The 24,334-nt window shown below is 38.8% G+C and overlaps 1 protein-coding gene and 1 non-coding gene across 3 annotated transcripts in view; both read left to right on the top strand.

The window, feature by feature from the left end:
- The window catches only part of LOC124859606 (multiple epidermal growth factor-like domains protein 11), a 50,622-nt gene extending 39,558 nt beyond the window's left edge, over positions 1–11,064 (top strand). The window contains exons 15-20 of one of the 2 annotated variants that reach the window (XM_047352495.1): positions 70–306; positions 1,430–1,599; positions 1,702–1,765; positions 7,404–7,448; positions 8,084–8,290; positions 9,387–11,064. In XM_047352495.1, coding sequence (XP_047208451.1) covers positions 70–306; positions 1,430–1,599; positions 1,702–1,765; positions 7,404–7,448; positions 8,084–8,290; positions 9,387–9,562 — 899 coding nt within the window. In that variant the 3' untranslated portion in view covers positions 9,563–11,064. The remainder of the gene's footprint in view (positions 1–69; positions 307–1,429; positions 1,600–1,701; positions 1,766–7,403; positions 7,449–8,083; positions 8,291–9,386) is intronic. The other variant, XM_047352502.1, reaches the window with a different exon arrangement.
- A 10,847-nt stretch (positions 11,065–21,911) lies between these two features.
- Positions 21,912–21,983, top strand: trnaq-cug. The gene has a single exon. It is a non-coding gene; the product is annotated as a tRNA-Gln (tRNA).
- Positions 21,984–24,334: the final 2,351 nt, after the last annotated feature.

Raw genomic sequence — 24,334 nt, forward strand, 5'->3', positions numbered from 1 at the left:
CGTGCTATTGATCAAACATTAATGTGTGCATACAGTTTAGGTCACTCAGTGTCTTTGTTTTCTATGTAGCAGCTCTGATGATGGAAGAACTCAACCCATACACCAAGATTAGCCCAGCACATGGGTCAGAGCGCCAGTCTGCAGGGGCTGTCATGGGCATCATCTTTCTCCTCCTTATCCTCATGGCCATGCTTAGTGTGTTTGTGTGGTACAGACAGAGACAAAGGGAAAAGGGCCAAGAGATCCAGCCCAGTGTGTCCTACTCACAGGCAATGCACATTAACAGCACTGACTACTCTCTTTCTGGTAAGATATTTCAAGTATTTTCCTTATATGGCTAAAATTATATATTATTTACAATATAGGGTATAAGGTATATATAAATATATGGTGCATTTACCATTTGATGTCAATTAACAGTCACAAATTTTGTTGTATTTTATTGGGATTGTATGTGATAAAACAACAAAAGATGAATAACTATGAAGTGGAAGATAGAGAATACAGGGTTTTGTAAAAAAAAAAAAAATGTGTACTAGAAAGAATATGAAAAGTGTGGCATGAATTTGTTTTCTGCCCCCTTTACTTTCAACCAGTTGCCTTCAGAAGTCACCTAAACCACCTAGGTTTGATTTAATCTCAGTAAAAGCACAGCTGTTCTGTGAAAGCCTTTGTTAGAGAACATTAGTGAACTAATGTTCATTAAGACCAAAGAACACAGCAGACAGGTCAGGGAGGAAATTGTGGAAAGGTTTAAAGCAGGGTTAGGTTATGAAACAATATTACAAGCTTTAAACATCTCATAGAGCACAGTTCAAGCCAAGGTGGGAGACTCTGATGACAGGAGAGTTATTAGTTGTGCACTTCATAAATCCACCCTTTCTTTGGAAAAGTTGCAAGAAGGAAACCTTTGTTGAAAAACAGCCAAAAAAACTAGTTTAAAGTTTCAAAAGCCATATAGGGGACTTGTTGTGGAAAACAAGCACTTCACATCAACCTGAAGCACCATCTCCAAGGTTACTAATGGTGGTTGCAGCATCATGCTGTGGGAATGCTTTTCTTTATCAGGGATAGGAGAAATGGTCAGAGCTGATCGATAAATGGATGATGATAAATACAGGGCTAACTCCATCCGATCTACCTGAGCTTGACCTATTTTGATATGTAAAGCTGGTAGAAAACAAAACACTTGCAGCTATAATTGCAGAGAAAGCTGGTTATCTATAGTATTAACCCAGTAGGCTGGATTCAAATTTAGGCCACAATTCTCAGATTTTACTTTTTTATTTTTATTTTTATTATGTGTCATTTTTCTTATCTTCACAAATAAGTTAATGTCGTGGTATTAATATAACTAAATGGGAAAGCTGAAAACTGTTGTCATGGACTTACATTTATCTTTTAAACTTCTCATCTTGTAAACTTTTAGAGTGTGGCAGTACTGTTGCAATGAGGACCAGCGCATCAGAGGTAATCCAGAACCAGAACAGCACCAGCAGCACAAGCCAATGCTTCTCCAACCCCAGCTACCCCACTGTAGCTCAGTGTAATGTAGTCTCAACCATTTCCAGCAACCTAGATGGGACCCTGACACTCAAAGTATGAGCTTTCAGCATAAACATATATCCATTAGGGTCATTATTTTTTATTTTACCCAAAACCATGTTGCAGCATTGTCATGTTATATTCTTCTTTTTGCAGTCAAGTACCCTGAAGAGCCGAAATGGCTCAGAATGGAGAGCCTTCTGCAACCTTAATGACATAGGTCAGTCATACTCTCACTTATTATGTCACACCACATACAGGCTAAATTTGGATTTAGAAGCAATAAATGAGCAAAACTGTCGAATCAAGGGCAAAGACACGTGTGTCATTAAGTCCGACCTCTCAGTGGCGGAGGCCTGCTGTGAATGAAGATGAACCAAGGTTCTCTTGTTAAACATAACCTTTGCTCTGATTTTGATAAGATATGCGGGTAGAACAGGGGGAGAACCGGAGTGGAGATGAATAAGGCTCACTATGAGCTCATTAGTCCTTCTTTACTTCCCCCAGTGACCATGATGGCTTACATTGGGTCAAACGCTGCACACTTAGGATATTAATTATAGAATATCCTTCAAAATAGTGTGAGCATTTTAATTCAGGATAGGAGCCTTTTAAAAATTGCTCAGAACAACACATTTAGTTGTAGTTGTAGAGATAAAGAGGTGTTGATCTGTCAACTTTTAAAATGCAACTAGATGAGATTGGTTTGTATTCAGAGGTGGGCAGAGCAGCCAAAAAATGTCCTTAAACAAGAGTAGCACTACTTCAACATGTTTTTACCAAAGAAAAGTAAAAAATTACTGAGTAACGGATCATAACATCTGATTTAATATTTAGAAAATTATATTATATAGTAATATTAAATTATATGCAAATTCTGGTGTTTTAAAGACTAAAACAAACAAAAATAGCGACAATATATACTGTATATTCACTTGACCTCCAAATGGCACAGCAGGCTCAGTAAATAACAGGCATAGTACAACCAAGAAGCCTCACTTTTACATTAACTATGTGTGTTTGTGTCTGTCTGGTGCATTTTTGGTTAAAAAAAACATTATCTTCATTCAAGCAATTCAGTGTGAGTAGAGTAGTCAGAAATTGTACTCAAGTAAGAGTACTGTCACTTCAAATAACATTGCTCACAAAAAAGTAAAAAGTATTGGAAGGTAAAACTAATCCTAGAAGTACACTTTTTCAAAAAGTTACTCAAGTAAATGTAACTAGTTACTCCCCACCTCTGTTTGTATCTAGAAAAGAAATTGAGGCAATACTGCTGTTACAAATGATACCTGTATGTCTTTATATTTAAACAGAAATTAGATTCAGTAACATATATTTTAGATTACTTAACAGGCCAGAAACATTCTATTGTGCCTACTTGGAGAAACGCTACACTGATTTAAGGTGTTCTTTGAATATTTTCTTTAGTATTTCACCTTGATGTTCACTCATGTCATAAGAAGACATTAAAAAGAAGATGTGTGTGACCTTTTAGTGTCATTATCTGGGATAATGTGCACTGTATCTATAGCTATAAAACCGAATTATTTGATTACAGGGTAACTGTTGGTCAGTCCTGTCTATTGGTTGGGATGAATTTTACTTCACACAATATATAATTTGCTTATTAGGGTTGTCACAATACTGACATTTCAAACTAGATATTGATGCAAAGAAAACTGCTGCAGCCTTTTTGAAAGCAAAGGTTTCTTTTTAAAAAGGATCAGAAAAATATAACCTATTACAGTATGACAATATCTCTATTTTATTTACTGGAACAAAACCATTAAGTAGTTGGCAGGTCCGCACCTATTTAGAGACATGGAAGAGCTTAAAAGTGTGGCTTTTATTTATAGATAAACAACAAGAGTGTGCGGCACCCATGTACAGATGCTTTAAACCTCGACACGGCTGTCAAGGGTTCGAGCCCCGGCGACATTTGCCGCATGTCTTCTCTCTCTCTCTCCATCCCCATTTCCTGTCTGCCTACTTTCAACAAAAATACTGGAAAAATAAAGGCCACTAGTGCTGCAAAAAACATCTTTAAAAAAAATTTGATAAATAATAAGAAATGGGGGGTTAACCATTTAGTACCTGCTTGGATGAAGCTGCTGTACACTGGGGAAACAGATCTTGGCGTAGGACCAGAATGGGACTATTAGTAAGTTGCTAATATTTAGAGGGCTAATGGCAGCTTATGAAGCAGCTCGCTGTTTTGTTTCTCAGTCATGGTTGTTTGAGTGAGCCTTTGCAGGAAGGAAAGTAGCTGACTGAGTGTCTGCAAGGCTACTGCTGTGCGCTAACTTCAGGAGATGAAAATGTCTGAGTTTTTATCAATTCACAAATGAGTTTCAGTAAAGAATAAACTTTTTTATTTTTTTTACTGACAGACAATTCTACTCTCTATCAGTTGGTTTATTTTCTCTTCTGCTCACTTTAGTTTTTTTTTCTAACCATATATAATTTAGATTAAAGTCTTGACAAGGTGTCTGCCCATTACTGTTATATGATATACCAACGTTTTAAAAGGTTGTGGTTTCTGAAATGCAAAAATCTTCCAACATAGTGTTCTTTCGGTTTAACCCCTTTTCAGACTACTGTTACCAAATCGCTTCAAAAACTGCTCCCAGTCTTAATAGAGCTGTTGATACATATTTTACACAAACCAAGGACCGTTTTAGAATGTCTAGATTAGCACTAGATCTAGATCAAAGCTTAATCAAATAAACATCCAGCTGGGATTTTTCAGTATGTAGTTGTATTTGAAACACTTCATTGATTAAAGACAAAGAAATACCTTAATGATGGACCGCAATGGATTGTACAGAAACCTATGCATTACATTAATTTCCAAAGTCATTCTTTTCTTGTAAAAATTGTGACTTTAGGGATGTTTTTATGATAAATGTCGCATTTTTTCTTTTAAGGTACAGTTCATACACCAAAATTGTGAAACTCTATTATCCTAACATATGCAGCAATTTTACCTATTATTTGAATGCAAACCATATCAATATAATTTATTAACACAACACATTTCATGTAAACCAATTAGTTATTTGCAGAATAGTGTTCATAGTTCTCCTTATTGTGGCCAAATGAAAACCTGATGCTTACCCTCACTGTAACTTTGTTGAGCAGTTTTATTTATATATCCTATATAATAACAGTCTTTAATTTCTGTAATTTGGAGAAACGTCATGTTTAAAAGTTACTGTGTCTTTTGGTAGTTACAAATGATTTGGGCATGTATTCACAAAGAATCCTAAGACTAAAAGTAGCTCCTAGTGATGTCATTCTAAGAAAAATCTCATTCTCTCCCTTAAGATATTTCTTAGGATTTTCCTTTGGTAATATAAAAGTTATACACGAAGGATTTTAGGCCTTAAGAGAGCTCCTAGCTTGAGGAAATATTGAGTTTTGAGTTGTGAGGAGGACTTTTAGTGAGCCTAAGAGTGTCTTAAGCAGAAAAGATGGTGGAAAGACCAAGAGAGAACGGAGAGATATTCTCCAAACAATGAACAACAGTGAATTAATAAAATGCTACTGGCTTGATTATGCAGAGATCTGCACCGTAAATAGTTGAGTAAATGAACACATAAACTTCTATAACAATCATACAATTATTAATATAAAGATAAAATAAACCTTATTATATAGGGTGAAATGAAATAGTTTAAGTAGCAGGTCAGGTTAAAGGTGCACCTCTAGTAAGGTAATATTAGGAAGGATAAAAATAATAATAGAAACAATAATAAATAACCATGAATGAAAAAGTGAACAAAATTACAAACAATATAGTACAGAATTATTTCAATATTTACAGACTGTAAAATGCCTTAAAAAAATTGAAATTTGAAAAACTCGAAAAAATATATACAAAAATAAAAACTCAAGACAAGATACAGTACAATAATCTGAGCACTATGCACATAGAAGGAAGATGTAAATGAGATGAATAAGTATTTGCTGTATTGTACATGATGATGTCAGCAGCCTAAGCCTAAATGGTCATCTACAACGCTCCCATATCTGTGGAGAAGTTCGCTGGTGTGAAGCAACTTCTCTCTAGCGTCTGATCGCAGCAGGAATCAGCGCTGCTCACATTCCAGGCTAGTGCTGAAAACAAAGGGAACGATGCATTGATCTGTTCGGGAATTCCTGTTTGTTCGCACCGTGATCCCAGCCAGTTCTAGTCCTCTGGTCAGTTCAGCTTTCTCCACCTTTTTTTCTCTGTTTTGTTTTGGTCATTTTACCAAACTAAACCTCATTTTACAAAAGTAGATCACAGTAAAATGCTGAATTTTAATATTAATATGCAATAGATGCAGTATGAAAATGACCAGCATGGCGAGTAACATAATAATAAGCAAATCAAAATAATGACGAGCATGTAAATAAGCTATGATGCTGTGTGACAATTAATTTCATTTTACTAAGTCATCATCATGATTTACATATTTCTGAAACCAGTCTATCATCAGTTAATTTCCCTCCATTGATTACTTGGAGCTCATTTGTTTTTTGGGGTTTTTTTTGTTGTTTTTTTTTTTGCAACAACCAATCACAGCTTTTAGAAGACAGAGTCACACCTAGCAACTGGGTCAACCACACCTCCTCACTAACATAGGAAGATGTGTCGTCTCCTTGCTCAGAGTCGCTCTCAGCAGAGAACAGAATGACATTGAGAGGACTCTGAGAATCTTTGTGAATGCGGGCCCAGGTCTTTATCACGCTCTAAAATTATTTAAATCCATCTTTAAGCGTACAAAACCAAGCATCACAGATTCTGCCATGTCATACTCAATTGAACAAAAATGAAGCCAAAAATTCAAAGTTTCTGAAAAAGTTTTGTAAAAGAGTGTGATTTCTTTTTAACAGTGCTTTACATCATTATTGCCAGTCTGATGGATATCTGCAACTTTTTTTCTGCTGTCCATCAGAAGTCTCCTTTACTTGTGCGATAATAGAATCCTTCAAACAAATGTTTGAAGATCAAACTGTGATAGACCGCTGTTCCTTAATTAAAACACCCTGACTGCTCAAACCTGATTTTTATTCCACCCTTTTGTCTTATATCACCTTTAAATAAACTGCTAATGATAAAAGTTCACGTTTCCCCACAACTAAGAAGTCATGTTGGATCACTTTTATGTTATATTTAGGATATTTACAAGGTTTAGAAGGGTTGACAGACTTGCCATGAACATACATTAAATAGTTTATTTAAATGATTTATAAAACCATTTCAATTTTTTTTCCTTTTAGTTTTGTTCATGCTTGTCCCTGATGATGGTTATATTCAATTACATGTTTGATGTTGAGAAATGTGTAAAAAAAAAGTGTGAGAGAAAGAAAGTGAACAGCCTATGGTTATACAGGGAAGATGTCTACAACACAACAAAGTCAGGCATCAATGTGTAACGCAATAGCTAACGAAGACAAAGGCAATTATTTGTATAATACTTTATACAGTGAGAAGGAGAAGGTGAAGTAAAATGCTGCCTGGGAGCAGGAGCTTGGAGACCTTACAATCGTCAGCCTACAGCAGATTTAAAACCGCTCTACAGAAAGCGCAGTGTACCTTAATTCCCCACAGACAAAATTGCAGTTAAAAAATAAAAAGCAGTGGAACTTTTTGTACTCCTGACTGATACCTTTGTACCGTTAGCTCAATATGATCCTTTGTAACATCTCTGCAAACTATGGCCTGACTAACAGGATGCAAATAAAGGAAAATCAGGAAAATCCAAGCATGAACTTTATGTTAATCTGATTCAATATAAGTAGACTCAAAGCTGAAATTGGATCAGTTTTTATATAAAATGGTTGTTTTTCTTGTTTAAATTTTTCAGAGGTTCAACAGAGTGAGGCACAGCCACAAAGAGGGTCTAGAAAAGGTAAGCAGATAGCTTTAAAATATAGTTTTCATATGTTTTTAAACTTTATCTGCCAGTGGAATTGGATTCAGCTTTAAATATGTGGTTACAAAATGTTTTCACGCTTTACACCCGATGCACCTTTTTATTTGTTTGGATTGTATTGTCTTTTGATATTAATTTCATACTACCAAATATCACATCTGTATTTTTTCTGTGATTTATACGAGAATTGTCTGCAGTCTGTAAAGGATCATGGTGGGCTGAGCTTTTATCCCAACAGTAATTGCTTTCCATGGCTCGATGCCTGATAAGTCATTTTGTCTTCAGCGCTGGTGAATGTGAGGGACCCAGGGGTGTGAAGAGGGCTCTGCGGCGGCCTCTAATGAGGCCTCTTATCAGATTGATGAGACCGTTATAGATGAGATGAGCCTTCCACTCTCTTGCCTTTGTACTCTTATTACTATATACCACCATTAGTCACCTGTCGCAGACAAAAGAAATTCAGCTTCAGAATGGCAACAAGCTTCATTGCCATTCTCTTCGCCATTCTCCAATATCGGCTTAAATTCATATATTAATATCGCCATTATGAGTCTGACAATCGCTTCATCTTTTATGATGTTGCATAAATCCTTGTCTTGTGGCAACTGCAGATTACATAAAGAGCTCCATGTGCAACAACAGCTCCTGCTCCCTGAATAGTGACAATCCATACGCCACTATCAGAGACCCACCCGGGTTGTCGTGCAAGCATACAGAGAGCAGCTATGTAGAGATGAAGTCCCCCTCCCACCGTGAAGTCCCCTTTGGAGGCACCGCCACGCTCCTGGGCACTGTGAGCAGGAACGTCTACGATGTTGGTGAGTTTGCTGTTGATTTGGTAGGGAGCATTGAGTTCTCGTTTGAGCGAGCACAGACACCTCAGATATGATCTTTTATTTAGTTTAACTTCTTTGCTCTGGTCATTTTAGGATGTGATTGCTAAACATTGAGATTTAAACACAGAAACTTCTTATCCACTTCTTATTGGCAAGTCTTTTCAACTAGAAATACACAGTCTCATAAAAACAGCTTTTAACAGCAGGTAAAATCAACATTACTGAGATTTCCATTATACGTGAATTGAACTGTTGGAATCAAAGGTCTACACTGTTATTTTGTGGGGTTTTTTATTTCCTCTCCCTTTAGCCTTACAGTAGAATTTGCCATTTGGTTTTTGTCTTTTTTGTTTCTTTTACTACCAATTAGTAGATATTTGTGAGTAGAAATTTAAATTCTGTAAATTTAATTACCGGTGCTTCCACTGATTCTTAGCATATTCATAACAGAAGTGTAAATGGTTTTGAGTGATCTTATATCAAAATTATTCTGGGAGATAAAGAAAATGGATCTGTAGTTTGGTTAAGAATTCACACTTCACTTTATGTTCATACATTAGTTCATTTTAATTCAGTTTATTTTTATAGCAATGGTCCTCAACAAATGTAAACTCAAAGTGCTTAACACAGCATAATTATTATATTTTTATACAGAAACATGTAGTCAAGTGAGTCAAATCACATAGAGAACTTCAGTGTTGAATTTATATATTCCAATTATATCCAAGTTAGAAAACAGTGCAGTCAATTTCAGTTTAATGTGTTGGGAAAAAATTTTCTATCTGAGGAAATCCAGCTGATTGCATGGTGTTACTGACTTCGCAACAATCACTCATACTGAACAAGCATGTGATGAATCTGGAAAGGAAAACTCCCTTTCAACAGGAAGAAACCATCTGCTGTAACTGACTGGGGTTTTGATAGGAAACTATAAGATTTATTAATTTAATAGCCTAAGATTGTCTGGTTAATTTACATTAACATGGTTTCTTGAGTCAATGTCTGACATTTCTACTCGGCCTTACTAACGTACACCTCTGTTTTCTGTTTTTCTAACTTTTTCCCCAAACTGTTGCAGAGCCTACTGTGAGTATCCTGCAGGGACCAAATGGAATGGCCACAGGCTTCTCCCAGGGCCCCTATGATCTTTCCTGTGGCAGCCACATCCCCAGCCACTACGACATTCTGCCAGTGCGCCACAGTCCCACACATACACCCCCACCAGCCCCAGAAAGCCCCAGCTCCTTGCTTTAGAGCGGACACCGTCCACTTGGCCTGGACAACATGCTGGCAACCGCAGGACACCTACTTTCAGCCAATGGCTCTCCCTTTGTCTGTGTATGTGTTTGTTTAGGTGCTGAAATTCCAAGATGGAGAGACAACCACAACTTCTTTGGATCTGTTTGACTATCTTCCTGTGACCCTGAGGAAAAGCGAGAGGAGGAGAAAGTGTCCCACACACCAGCGACTGTTCGCCACTTTTTATTTTGTTATGGAGCTGACCACTCACACTGCTGTCTGGCCTTTATATGGACCTCCTGATGCGGAATGGGATTGTTCCAAACACTGCTGAGAGCAGGACACATGAACTGGGTGGACGGTTTATTTACACGGAGAGCTATCCTAACGCTCATTTTTATCCCATAATATATGTTGATTACTATAGAAGAGCAGCCGAGTGTTTATAATGTCCCCACCAAGGTGAAATTATTGTCCTGAGAGAGGGATTGTAGCATAAAGAGAAGTTCTGCTCGTCAAACTCAGAAGCGAAGGAATATTTCCTGCGACCTAAATGTCATCCTAGAGATGGGACTGTGAAATGAGTTTGAGCAAGCATGGGTAAAATAGAAAACTGTTGTGATGGTTCTGTATTCGCTGTTATCTAGTAATGATCACACACATAATACTTGCGTAAGGTACATTTTGTTGTTAATGAGGCCGCGTATATCTGGACATGTTTTCAGGTCGCCAGTGTTCATGCATTTTTCACATTTATTGAGACTTACAGACACAGAATCGGTCTAACGTTTGACCTTTTCCTTCACATTAATGAAGTGCTCCAATCTTGTGTTGTTTTCCATGTAAAGGCATTTTTTCTTGGCAAACGTCTTGGTTTCTATTTTAAGGTTATTGGAAGATTTGAACTTTATGTTTTGTGTTTCGAAAGCTCTTTGCTTTATGTATTAATTTATATTATTATTATTATTTTTTTTATCAGTGTGGTTATAATAATAAAAAAAAGATGAGCATGATCAGATAATGATACCCACCAATGTAGATTACACACAATTTATCTTCTTGTGAGATTAGCTGTGTCATTTTGTGAGCTGTTTTTGAAGTCACTTAAAATATTCTCTGTCAAACTGTAGATTAAAAATAACATGACATCTGGCCAATTTAAGACCCAAAAGCATTTACAAAGGGGATTCATGTGTGATAGAAATCTCTTTCTAAAACTTCCTTTTATTTTCCTTTCAGGCTAATTAATAATTATATTTTCTAGTAGACTGAATTTGCTGGAATCCATTTAACCCTCTGTTGAAGCAATAACATGTTGACAATCGATGCACAGACAGCGTTTCACGGTTGCCGGACATTATCTCATCTATGAGGTGTGTAGTGACAGTTGATCACACCTTACATGACTGTTTGGCCTTTTAGGACGATTTTATTTCTAGTTGCCTGTCACATAAATCTGGTTGTGGTTTTGGTTTTTAAGTTTGTTTCCAATTAAATACCTCTTCTGTCACCAGAAACCATGTCTCACTCAGATTATTACACTAAGAACAAATAAACTTGATAAATGTAGCTAATGTGCTAATTTAGGTTCGAGAGCAAAGGCAAGCCTCAGCCACGCCTTTTAATCTCTTGGAAGGTCTACTTGTAGCTGGCTCTCACATGCAGCACACTTTGTCTTATGCTCTCGACGCCACGCTCGCTTCCACTCATCATTTCTTCTTCACCTTATCTATACTCTTTTATTCTCTCCAGCCGTGTCCCTGTTCTACAAACCTTTTTTCATTCCAACCAATCCTCACCATGGCTCTTTATGACTCTTTTTTAGCTCACAAATCCTCCTTATCCATCATCAAATCTTGTTTCATTTTATTCTTCCAACCAATCCTCACCATGCCTCTTTACCACCCCTTTATATGCCTAATAATCCTTTCCCATCCAACCCAATCTCCTAATCCTTCTTTACGCCTGTATTCATCTTTCACATACTCCCCATCCCTCTATTTGACCCCTTTATCCTCCTCATCCTTGTTTTCAACCATTTTTATTCCAATCCTCCTAATCCCTCTTCATGATTCTATTCCATCACACTTATCATCCTTGTCCTTCTTTATAACCATGTTTCATCCCAGTCACCCCAATCATCCCTCTTCAGAACCCCTTTCCATTCCCCTCTTCATCCTAGCTCCTCTTAACAACCCTTTTCATCCTACCGCTTTCATCCCCACTTGTCTTCGCCATCCATCTTTACTACCTTCCTTCATCCGACCCATCCACCTCATCCCTCTTTACAAGCCCCTCTTCATCCCTCTCTTCCCTCTATCCCTATTTATAACCTCTTTTACTTCACCTATCCATCTTTGTGACTGTATTTTCATCCTACTAATCTCTCCCATCCTTCTTTTAAAATACTCTACATCTCTTTATTCCTCTTCCTCCCTCTCTATAAATCACTTTCATACCACCCACTATTCACAGATATTTTGGAGCCTTTTTAATCTTATCCCCCCTTCCCTTTTTACAACCCCTCTTCATCCTTCTCTTCTCTCTCATCCCTCTGTAATCCCCTTCACCCCCTCCATCTCCATCCTTTCTTGTTATCCTCTTTACCATCCATTTTTATTCTACTCATCCTTTTTAATGTTTTTTATAACTATTTTTCTCCTACCCTTTCTCCCCATCTGTTTTTACACATCGTTTTCAGTCCCATCACCCAAATGATCTCTTCTTTGTGCATTTTCATCCCATCCATTGTGGGTTTCCCATGTCATTTGCCTACAGAGACCGAAGCACCACTCTTAGTCTCCTTCTTCCTAACCAATAAAAATAAGGCTCCTCAGATAAAGCATAGTCTTCTGACCCATCTACTCTATTCCATCATTCTGTCCTTTCTTTGATTGAACCACAGAACTTACATTGGTATTGTTTCGTCCATGCTGATGTAAGATCGTGCCGTCAATTATGGAGATGCTTCCACCAACAACATCCAAGGGACCCCCACCCTCCACCCATCCAGACAAATGCAAGACAGAAAATGCCACCACAAAATGCTCTGATGGTAGTCAACAACAGAGTAGAAGATATGAAAAATGCAGCTTTTACTCAACCAGCATTTGAAATTCAAGAGAGATTTTTATTTTGGAGTTTGCTGAATTTTATCACAATATAGAAACAACTGTATCTCTTTTAAAAAGACTTCAGACTGGAAGTTGAGGGAAAACCACATGGTAAAAAGTTCATGGTCTGAGAATTCAATGCATCATATCCATTTTATAACCGATGAAGACACTGTGGGGGAAAAAAGGAAAACAAAACCTGTTCGATTTTCTTAGCCAGTCTAGGACTCTCTGGGTTACCTTTCAATGCAGAATTTCACCAGATGTATTGTTACATAAGGTCCATTTTAATTCTCCAGTATAAGGATAACCTGTCTGTCAGTGGTGCACTGACATCTGTGTGCATTTGGAGTTTGTCTGTTTTTTGTTGTTTTAAACACATTTGCATCATCATTGAAGCACTGGAAATCTTTCTTTTTTGCAGCACTGTTACATCACCCTAACAGCAGATTGCATTAGGAGTTTACAGGGAATTTTTCAAGCAACTTTTTTGATGCGCTTTATATATTAATTCTACTCACATATCTTACTATTTACTTTTTAAATAACTTCAGGTGTGTTTCCTTTTGCTGCTACTGCTGCTGAAAAAGCTGAGCTTCAAGTCAAAATGCACAGTGAAACACTTTGAATTATCAGGTATTCATTTTTCTTTATTTAGGGCATGGAGGCATTTCTCTGATGCCTGCCTGATGTAAGAAAATGAACTCAAACATCAGTGCCTTTTTTTAATAGGAAAATGTATCCCAAGGTGTCACTGAAATTGAACTAAGAGTAAAACATTTGAAGTGATAAAAATGTCCTGACTCATTTTATCGGAATCCTATAATCCATCCATCGCAGCTTACTGTCTAGAAAAACAGAAATTTGTAATAAAAAAAACAGTTTGATAGACATTTGTTTATTGTATATGACAAACTGTGTGGAACTTCAGTATTTATTTTGTCCTGGGTAGACATGAAATAAAAAAGGAAAATATATACACTGTCTGGCAAAAGTATTCATATACCTGGAACTTTTTCATTTTTTCATTACATTTTGTTGCTATTGTCATGTATTTTGTTGGGACTTTATGAGATGGATCAACAGAAATGGTACACAATTGTGTATTGGAAGTAAAGAACACATGGTTTTTAAAGTCATTTAAAAAAAATTTAAGTCTCAAAAATTTGGCATGCATTTGTGTCCGGCATGCCTGTGCCAATTTACCAATTTTACCACCTTTAGCACCCTTTGTTTGCAAAATAACTCAAGATATTTAGCTCCAGTTTTCTTCCTGTCATTTCTCACGAGTTCACTTGGCCCTGCTAAGGAGGGGCATCCCATAGCATGACGCCATGTTTCACCTGGGAGATTTTAGAGTGCTAGTTTTCTCCACACAGCCTTATGTTCTAAGTTCAGTTTCGGTCTCATATTAGCAGAGCACCGTCTTCCACCTATTTGTTGTTCTGGTAAATTGCAAATAGTACTTTTTGTCGTTTTTCTTCACACTCTTCTTCCACTTTTCAAAGAAATTTGATTTGAAACATAAAGATATCCATTCAACAGATTGTCTGTCTGAGCAGGTCTATTCAGCTCCTCCATGTGCCTCTTGGGTGCTTGCTGCTCTCCTGGCCCAGGCTGTTAGTTTAAAACCATGTCTTGAGAAGTTTGCAGTTGTGCCATGCTCTTTCTTTTATGGACTGACCAGTGCTCTGTGAGATCTAAATAAAGCACAGTTTTATAATCTATCCCTGCTTTAGGCTTCCCCACAACTTTATCCCTGATCTGTCCGCTGTGTTCCTCGGTTCTCACGGTGCTGTTTGTTCACTAATGTTCTCTAACAAACTTTACATAGCAGCAGTATTCATACTAAGATTAAATTATATGAGTTAACTCAGTATTTACTAACCTGGGGACTTCAGAAGGAACTTCATTGCAGTGACCTATTACAAAAAAATCCAATTAAAAAAGTTGAAGTTTGTGGTTGTAACAAGAGGAAGTCTGAAAAACCTCAAGAAGTATAGATACTTCTGCACAACGTGTATAAATGTTGAAAAAGTATAAAAAGATTTAAGGCTTTGCAAAGGGTGCCCCACAGAGTAAAATAAACTGACCTGTTTGTTGCCAGTTTATTAACTTTGGTAAAACACTCTCATTTATGATATATATTGTGACATGTCATTATTCAGAAAACATAGAGTAAGCAAACATCCTTTGTGAAAAAGCTCCTCCATTTTGTCAAAGGCTCTAAGTAGCAGCCAGGTCCTGGTAATAAAATTACTTTCCTGAAGAAGAGCACCTCTTTAAAAGCTAAAGTTTAAGTAGCATTCAGGTTTAAAGTTACAATTCGAAAGAAAACAAAATAACTGTAAAGATCTTAGAGAGGCTAGATTACATGATATTTTATATTCTCTTTGTAGGATCTCTGCTCCTCCCCTTCTGGTTGGTTCTGGCAGCTCATTGTCTGCAGCTGCAACGCATTCTCCTAATGAGCTCATGGGCTTCTTAAGGTAGCTGCTGATACAGACCTTTGCTGGGAAGATTTAAAACCATGAAGAACCACACTCCATACCAGTCGGTGGCGGTAATGCACATCTTCAAGTTATTTGCCAACTGCCAAAAAACAACACAGAAGAAGAAGAAGAAGACCTTTGCTGGAACATATCCTCAGTTATGTGGACTCCTGTCTGCCTATCCGTCTGCCTGCCTGTCTGCCTGTCGACCTGCCTATCGACCTACCTGCCTGCCAACATCTGGTAATACTCCCTCCTAAGGACTGCACTGTAAATATTCTCATCACCAGTACTCTCTCTCTCTTCTTGGAATCCTGGGTTTACCTCCTCCTCCTCTGGCTTCTGGACAACTCCAACTCAAGATTCCTTAAACAAAGTCTACAGTAGAAATAAACCTCATTTACCGTCTTATCCTGTGTGCTGAGTTTGTTTCATCCTCTGGTTTTGTTCTACTTCGACTATTTAAGCAATTCATGATAGTATGTTCCAGCCATCTAACATGTCGAAGAACAATTCAGATGATGAACAGACTTCCTTAAAGGAATGCCTACAATCTACTGAAACCATGCTTCAACAGCTACTGCAACAACAAAGGACTATGGATTCTCATCTCATGGAACTTGGTGGTATGGTTCATGCTTTAAGCGAAATCCTAACCAAACTCTCACCTGCCTCTACCAATCCTCCAGTTCGTTTAGAGAATCCTCAGCCACCCACAATTCTATCTTCTGGGATCCGAGAGCCTGACTTCCGTCCGTCTGAACTGTTTGAGGGTAATCCTAATAACTTTGGTGGTTTTTCTCTCCAGTGTGAATTAGCGTTTAGTCGATCCCCCTCCCTTTTCCCTACTGCTGCCTCCAAGATTACTTATATTGTTACCTCGCTAAAGGGATCTGCTCTGCGCTGGGTGCACGCCTATTTGGCATCTAACCCTGTTGAGTCTCTTAGTTATGCCATTTTTTTCAGTCACTTCAAGAGAGTCTTCGATCAACCACTCCAGCAGGAGGCAGCAGCTAAGAAGATACTCACCCTCAAACAGGGAAGGAGAGCATTGGCGGAGTTTGCCGTCGACTTCCGGGTGGCAGCGCAGGAGGTGGGTTGGGATGAAGCGGCACTCAAGGGTATTTTTGTTAATTCCCTTGCAGATCAAGTAAAGGATCAGTTGGTTTTGAGAGATGAACCCGAAAGACTGGATGAATTAATCAACCTATCGATCCGCATTGACAACCGTCTAAGAGAGAGACAAACAGAAAGGAACTACAATTCACAGTGGCAGCACTCTCTGGCGCCTCGAACCACTTTCCTCGACGCACCCACTTCCTCTTCAGAGGGATCTGCGGAACCGGAGCCGATGCAGATTGGTCACACTCGACTCTCCCCAGAGGAACGACAACGTCGCTTTGAGGGTGGTCTTTACCTATATTGTGGATGAGGAGGACATTTTATCACAAAATGCCCCAAGAAGGGAAAAGAGAGGGCTCGTCAATAGGTCAGGGGACTTTGGTGAGCATAGCCCATTCTTCCCCTGTCTCTCATCTGTGTTTTCCGGTCACTATTATTGTTGGCCAAGAGAAGTTTCCTGTTGACGCTTTTACTGATTCTGGTGCTGAACAGAATCTTATTTCCTTGGATCTGGTTGATAAACTTCAAATATCCTCTCAGCCTCTCAACCATTCCCTTTCTGTCACTGGCATCACTGGTCAAACCATGTCTCAAGTGAGATTTAAAGTGCCTCAGCTTCACATCATCACCTCTGGTAACCATCATGAATGGGGTGAGTTCTTTGTTTTCTCTTCCATCTCTCCACAATTAGTTTTGGGGTTTCCCTGGTTGCAGAAACATAATCCCGCTATTAATTGGGTGGAGGGCAGAGTAGAGAGATGGAGTAATCTCTGTCTCCAGAACTGCTTAAGAACGGCTGTCTCTCACTCTATCAAACAACTCAAACCTTCTGAGCCTGTTGATCTGTCCAAAGTTCCACCTGAATACCACAATCTCGCACCTGTGTTTAGCAAACAAGGGGCTCTTTCTTTACCTCTGCATCGCCCCTATGACTGCCCTATTGATCTCCTCCCAGGCGCTCCGCTACCATCCAGCAGACTCTTTAATCTCTCCGGACCCGAGAGAAAGGTCATGAAAGAGTACATTGAGGATTCTTTAGCATCTGGGATCCTTCGTCCGTCTACCTCCCCTGTTGGCGCCAGATTCTTCTTCGTGGGTAAGAAGGACGGCACATTAAGACCTTGTATTGATTATAGAGGATTGAATCAAATCACTATTAAAAATAAATACCCACTACCACTTATTGATTCCATACATGAACAATTACATTCTGCCAAGATCTTCACTAAACTCGACCTGCGCAATGCTTACCATTTGGTCTGGATCCGAGAGGGTGAGGAGTGGAAAATGGCTTTCAAAACCCCCCTGGGACATTTTGAGTATTTGGTTATGCCTTTCGGGTTGACTAATGCACCCGCTGTTTTCCAGGCTCTTATTAATGATGTTCTTCGTGACTTTCTCAACCTCTTTGTTTTCGTTTATCTGGATGACATTTTAATTTTTTCCCAGGACATAGAACAACATCGCCAGCATGACAGAACAGTTCTCCAGAGGCTTTTTGAGAATCAACTCTTTGTTAAAGCCGAAAAGTGCAAATTCAGTGTCACATCTGTGTCTTTTTTGGGTTTTATTTTTGAGGCAGGCAGGTACAGAACTGATCCCGAGAAAACCAAGGCAGTGGCAGAGTGGCCTACTCCAACTGATCACAGGCAACTTCAAAGGTTCTTGGGATTTGCAAATTTTTATAGGAGGTTTATAAGGAACTACAGTTAGGTCACTGCACCTCTCACTCAACTCACCTCCTCTCTGAAAACGTTCCATTGGACTCCTGAGGCAGAAAGGGCATTTGGTGAGTTAAAGACTATTTTCTTCAGCACCCATATTGACCCATCCTGATCCATGTGCACAATTTATTGTAGAGGTTTATGCTTCTGACATTGGAGTAGGGGCTATTCTATCTCAACGGTCTCCTCTGGATGATAAAGTACATCCATGTGCCTATTTTTCTCGTCGCTTGTCTCCAGCAGAGCAAAATTATGATGTGGGCAACCGTGAACTTTTAGCCATCAAGTTGGCGCTTGAGGAATGGCGGCATTGGTTAGAGGGTACTGAAGTCCCTTTTCTCATTTGGACTGATCACAAGAACCTCTCCTACATTCAAAATGCCAAGAAACTTAACCCCAGACAAGCCCGTTGGTCTCTGTTTTTTGCTCGTTTTCATTTTTCTATCTCCTACAGACCCGGTTCCAAGAACATTAAGCCTGACGCTCTCTCTCGCCAGTTCTCTCGTTCTGACCAACTCAAGACTGAAGCTTCTATCTTACCGGATTCTTGTATTGTGGGCGCCCTCACCTGGGCCATTGAAAAGGACACCAGGGAGGCACAGAGGTCCGAACCTGACCCAGGTACTGGCCCAGTGGGCAAGCTGTTTGTTCCCAACTCTGTCGTCAATAAAGTTCTGGATTGGGTGCACAACAATAAACTGACTTGTCATCCTGGGGTGACTCGTATGATCACATTTCCCAAAAGGTATTTCTGGTGGCCGACTATGAACCTCAACATTACAGATTTTGTTGCAGCTTGTCCCACATGTGCTCAAAACAAGAACACTAATCAACTCCCTGCTGGTCTTCTTCAACCTCTGCCCACCCCTAGCCGCCCCTGGTCCCACATTTCCGTTGATTTCATCAATGGTCTCCCGCCATCTGACGATAACACAGTCATCCTTACTGTTGTTGACAGATTCTCTAAAACAGCCCATTTTGTTCCTTTACCCAAGCTTCCGTCTGCATTGGAGACTGCCCTACTCTTGGTTCTCCACGTTTTCCGCATCCATGGCATACCTTTGGACATTGTTTCTGACCGAGGCCCGCAGTTCATCTCGCAAGTTTGGAAGGAGTTTTGCAAAGCTCTTAGTGCCTCCGTAAGTCTTTCGTCTGGATACCACCCCCAATCTAATGGACAGACAGAAAGATGCAACCAGAAACTCTAAGTCGCCTTGAGGTGCGTAATAAATGACAACCCCTCTTCTTGATGCAAACATCTCACATGGATCGAATATGCTCACAACACACATACTTCCTCTGCTACTGGTTTGTCCCCCTTTGAGTCTTTACTGGGCTATCTACCTCTACTGTTTCCCAGTGTTGAATCTGACATCCTGGTCCCCTCTGTTCAGCATTATGTTTCTAGGTGTCGTAGGATCTGGCGACAGACCAGGAGGACCCTCCTACGCACTCTGGAACAAAATAAGAGGTTCGCTAACCATCACCGTTCTGCTGCACCTGTCTACCGCGTCAATCAGAGAGTCTGGCTTTCCACCAGAAATATTAAATTAAAAGATACTCCTAGAAAGTTGGCCCCCCGTTTCATTGGCCCTTTTCTCATCGAGAGGATCATCAACCCATCTGTGGTGAGACTCAAGCTACCATCTTCCATGCACATTCACCCTACTTTTCCTTTTTTGCCAACTGCCAAAAAATAACACAGAAGAAGAAGACCTTTGCTGGAACATATCCTCAGTTATGTGGACTCCTGTCTGCCTATTCGTCTGCCTGCCTGTCTGCCTGTCGACCTGCCTATCGACCTACCTGCCTGCCAACATCTGGTAATACTCCCTCCTAAGGACTGCACTGTAAATATTCTCATCACCAGTACTCTCTCTCTCTCCTTGGATTCCTGGGTTTACCTCCTCCTCCTCTGGCTTCTGGACAACTCCATCTCAAGATTCCTTAAACAAAGTCTACAGTAGAAATAAACATCATTTACCGTCTTATCCTGTGTGCTGAGTCTGTTTCATCCTCTGATTTTGTTCTACTTCGACTATTTAAGCAATTCATGATACTCTTGACATGAAAAATCAGTGACTGATAGAAAATGCTAATGTTCATCGTGAATACTTTACCCTGTGAGTAACACATGTCTGTCTGTATAAATATCTCTACAAAATAACGCAGCCAGCAGGGTCAGTTTGATTTAAATATGCATCCTTTGGCTGCCCTTTGCAGTGACTAAATCCATAGCAGAGCTCAGCTGCAGATCTTTATTGTTGTCACGTCCTGCCACAGGAACTGTGAGCATCCAACAGACCAAAGCTGAATCATTGCTTCACTACTCTAAGTGTATAATCAGTATTCATCTCAGTCGGGCTTATGATTTTCACTAACTCTGTATCCAGCTGAACCCAATTTCAGATGGAAATGTACCTTGACAAACATAACTCAGCATAGAAATAAGCCCTTCAGCAACGTAAGGAGAGAACGGTAGTTAAATGGAACATCTAATTGAATCCAACCCAAGAGATTAGTGATTAAAGGACTAAATTATTTCATAGAAAACGAATACAATAATCCTAACACATACAGTGTTCACAGTATTCTGTGATACTGACAATACTGACAATAATATGTTTTTTTCCAATCTGGTATAAATTTAGTGTCATGATCTGCTTGTGCTGGGTTGGGAGTTCCTTATCTGTTTTCTCTACCTCTGCTGCTATTATTTCAGTTCTTCAGAATTATCATTCATTCCTGTGTTTAGATTTCTTTCTTGGATTCCTGTGTTTCATTATTTCCTTGTAGATCTGTTCCTCCCTGTTTATGTTCTTTAGTTAGTCCCATTGTTTACTTATTTCTGTTCACTTAGATGTTTTGTTATTCCCCCAGATTCCCTGGTCATCTGTGTTAGCCACCCTCCTTCAGTCCCCTGCTTTCTCTCCCTCACCAGCTGCTTCTGATTTCCCCCTGATTAGCTCCCAGTGTTCATTGGTCCATTTTCCACCCTACCTCAGTATTTATACTCTCTCGTTTCATTGTTCCTCCTGGCTAATACCTGCTCCATGTCTGATACCCTGCCTGTGTTCTTCTACCTCATCTGTAAGTTGACCACTACCATCATTCAATATTCTATTCACCATGCGGCTCCCGAACTCTTGTCTGCACTTTGGTTTAACAAAACCCTCACGCACTATAACATTTAGAGGAATTAGGCAACCATAACCTAAAACATAATGTGAAAGTTCTTTCCTCTATCAGTGAGGAATAATCATTTTAAATAATTCTACATAGTTAGTGGGAATGATGTAAGCTCCACTGAATTGTGTACTTAGATGTAAAATATTCTCTGAAATGATCATATATTAAATGTTATTAATTAAAGTGTATAAATGTTATTTACCTAAAGTTTAGGACTTCTAATAAAGTACAGAAAAAGCTATCATGTGTTGCTTGTATGTTTGAAGCTTATTCAAAAGAAAATTGTAAAAATTAAAATGTTTCCACATTTCTGATGCACACGTATTAAGATAATAATTAAGAAAACAGATTACCGTAACTATTTAGTCCCACAAATATTATATTTCTATTAAATTTCATTCAATTTAAACTTTTGCTTTGAAATTAAGGACACTGCAGTTTTGAAAGACTTGTAGTACTTTAATAGATTTGACATATCCAACCATTCTAACTACTGGCCACCAGGGGGCAAAAGGTGATCGTCAGAATGAGGTAGGACGTGATAGTGATAACAACAGATTGTGCTTTTCTGGTGTATCCAGATACTCAGGAAACCTAATAAAATACCTCAGATCTCATATAGACTCGCGAAACCAAATAAAAGACCTCATATCACAATTAGAAAACACGACATCTAGGTGGTTGGGAGGTAGATATATGATGTTCTGCGTCGACGGTGTCACGTGGTTCCATGGTGTAATGGTTAGCACTCTGGACTCTGAATCCAGCGATCCGAGTTCAAATCTCGGTGGAACCTGATGTCGCATTTTTCTATTTCGACTTTTATTACTTACCATGAAAGATTTGATTTGCACAATTTGAACATACGAATTTAATTTTCATCGTCATACGTTTGTATTTAGTGTATCTTGTTGATGTTAAAAACGGGACCCAGCACATATAAGTTATCTATGTTATGCGCACATGTACAAATTTGCATCTACGGATTGAGCAGATTTTATTTTTCGTTTGATCTGACAAGTTTAAAAAGTAAAAACCTTTCGTTCAGATTTGAATGAAAGTATTGTTCATGTGTAAGTATGGTAGACTAGGATTGGTTGTCACACCTTAGATCATAAGTTGTAAATTTACTGTAATTGACCACAGTTTTTAGTTCACTAGCCTCGCTTAAGCCTACTTACTGCCATACACGGAAAGTCAAGAAATCACTTAAATAGAACATGTCTGACAACATGAAGAATACTTAAATAAAATATCTTAAAAGATCTTAAAAGAAATACATTATGCCCTGAACAAAAGAAATTCATGAACAGATAATAAACAATGTTAGTTATACCTCTCTGTTTACTAAGGGTTTCAAAGCCTTTTCTAAGGTTTTGGAAATCCAGTGAACCACCGTGGGAACTATTATCCACAAGTGGAGATACCATGGAACAGTGTTGAATCTTCTCAGGAGTGGTGGGACTGAGATTTTTTCATTTGGCATTATTTACTCATCCTGAAGGCCACAAGGGAACCTAAAACAACATTTAAAGCACTTCAGGTCTCATTTGCTTTTGATAGGGGTAGTGTTCATTACTCAGAAACAAGAAAGAGACTGGGCTTCCAGAGCTGAAAGCACTGGTGCCCAAAAACATGGCAAAGGGATCATCGAGATGCAAAAACATCTTAATAATCCGTAAGACTTTGGTAGAATATTATCTGAGACTAAAGTGGAACGTTTTAGAAAGTGTGCTTCCTGTTACATCTTATGTAAGGCTAACATAGACTTTCAGAAAAAGAACAACATGGTGGTGGTAGTGATGGTGTCAGTTAATGTAAACACTTGATGGCACTTTCTGCCACCAAGTGGGGTGCAATCAGTTATTAGGTTTAGGGGGCGATAACTGCCAAATGAACAGCCTGTCTAGTCAAATGTGTAATGTCTATAGAATTTCACAGTACCGTGTAGTGTGGCAGAAACCCATGTGACAACTATCCTTGTTCTTCCTCAACACAATACAGAACAATTTTACAATGCATTTCATCACCTCAAGGTTCTTAACTCTATAAATGCCAATTTGTTGCTTGTTTAATATCACTTGTTTAGCCGGATTTTTAACATTTCTTTGTAAAGGTTGTTTTTCCTTGAACGTATCCTAGCTTTGCAGCTGTATGGTTGCAGGTATTGTCATCTTCTCATCCTGCTCGTTCTTGCAAGGAGAGTAGTACAAACAAAGCAGTTTTTGTTTTGTTTTTGATCTGAAGCTCCTGCCAAGTAATCGTGAGATCAGAGCATCCTATGCAATGTTATTGCTGTGAATAAACGCTTCTGGTGAAACAATAGAATTGACTGGTCTCATGTGTTGAGGCTTCTTAATAATTAAAAGACTTATTTCAGTGTTATTGAATGTGGGCTTGTGTTGTAAATGATTTATGTTGAACCATGAAGCTATTAATGCAGTCATCAGCTATAATTGATGAGAGGAAAGCTAAAATGAACCCTGACTGCTCTAGGTTTAGGCAGAACGAAGCACATAAAATATTCTCACTGCTACGGAAAGCTGAATTTGCCTAACCTGACAACATCTTTCATAATAAAATTCAAAATCTTCTATCTATGCAGATATAATTGAGAAGGGCCTGCAGTCTGTGTTGAATTTAACGATGCAATTCACTTCTGCAAGGTTTTAAAATGTTTTCCAAATTTATTTGGTTGGTAGGTTTAGTGACATAACGGTTTTTTCACTCCAAAAGGGAACAGATTGAATTTTTTCGAATCCCAAAAGCCACACAGTTGCAACATCCAAGATGACACAACAACATGTTTTCAAATGGGGTCCATCAGAACTCCATGTACTTTCTTTCAAATTATATGTCTTCATACTCACCACACGAAGGCAGTATTGGGCTGCACACCAGGTAACTTTGCTTCCTGAGATCCTCAGCTCCGCAGTTCTGCATCAGATGAGAATTTCAAAACAAGCTGGTTACACATTTTGTTTCTTTGGAAACTACAACTTGTGTTAGGTTTAAGTGAAACTGTATCTGCCAGCTAGCTTATTAATAAAAAATATTATTTAAAGTTCAGGTCTTCACTACTAAACAAACATGATACCAGGATCAAACTAACAACTGGTAAAAGCAGAAAATATACGCAGTCCGGGG

Source organism: Girardinichthys multiradiatus, chromosome 2 (genome assembly GCF_021462225.1).
Source record: "Girardinichthys multiradiatus isolate DD_20200921_A chromosome 2, DD_fGirMul_XY1, whole genome shotgun sequence".
Classification (NCBI taxonomy): domain Eukaryota; kingdom Metazoa; phylum Chordata; class Actinopteri; order Cyprinodontiformes; family Goodeidae; genus Girardinichthys; species Girardinichthys multiradiatus.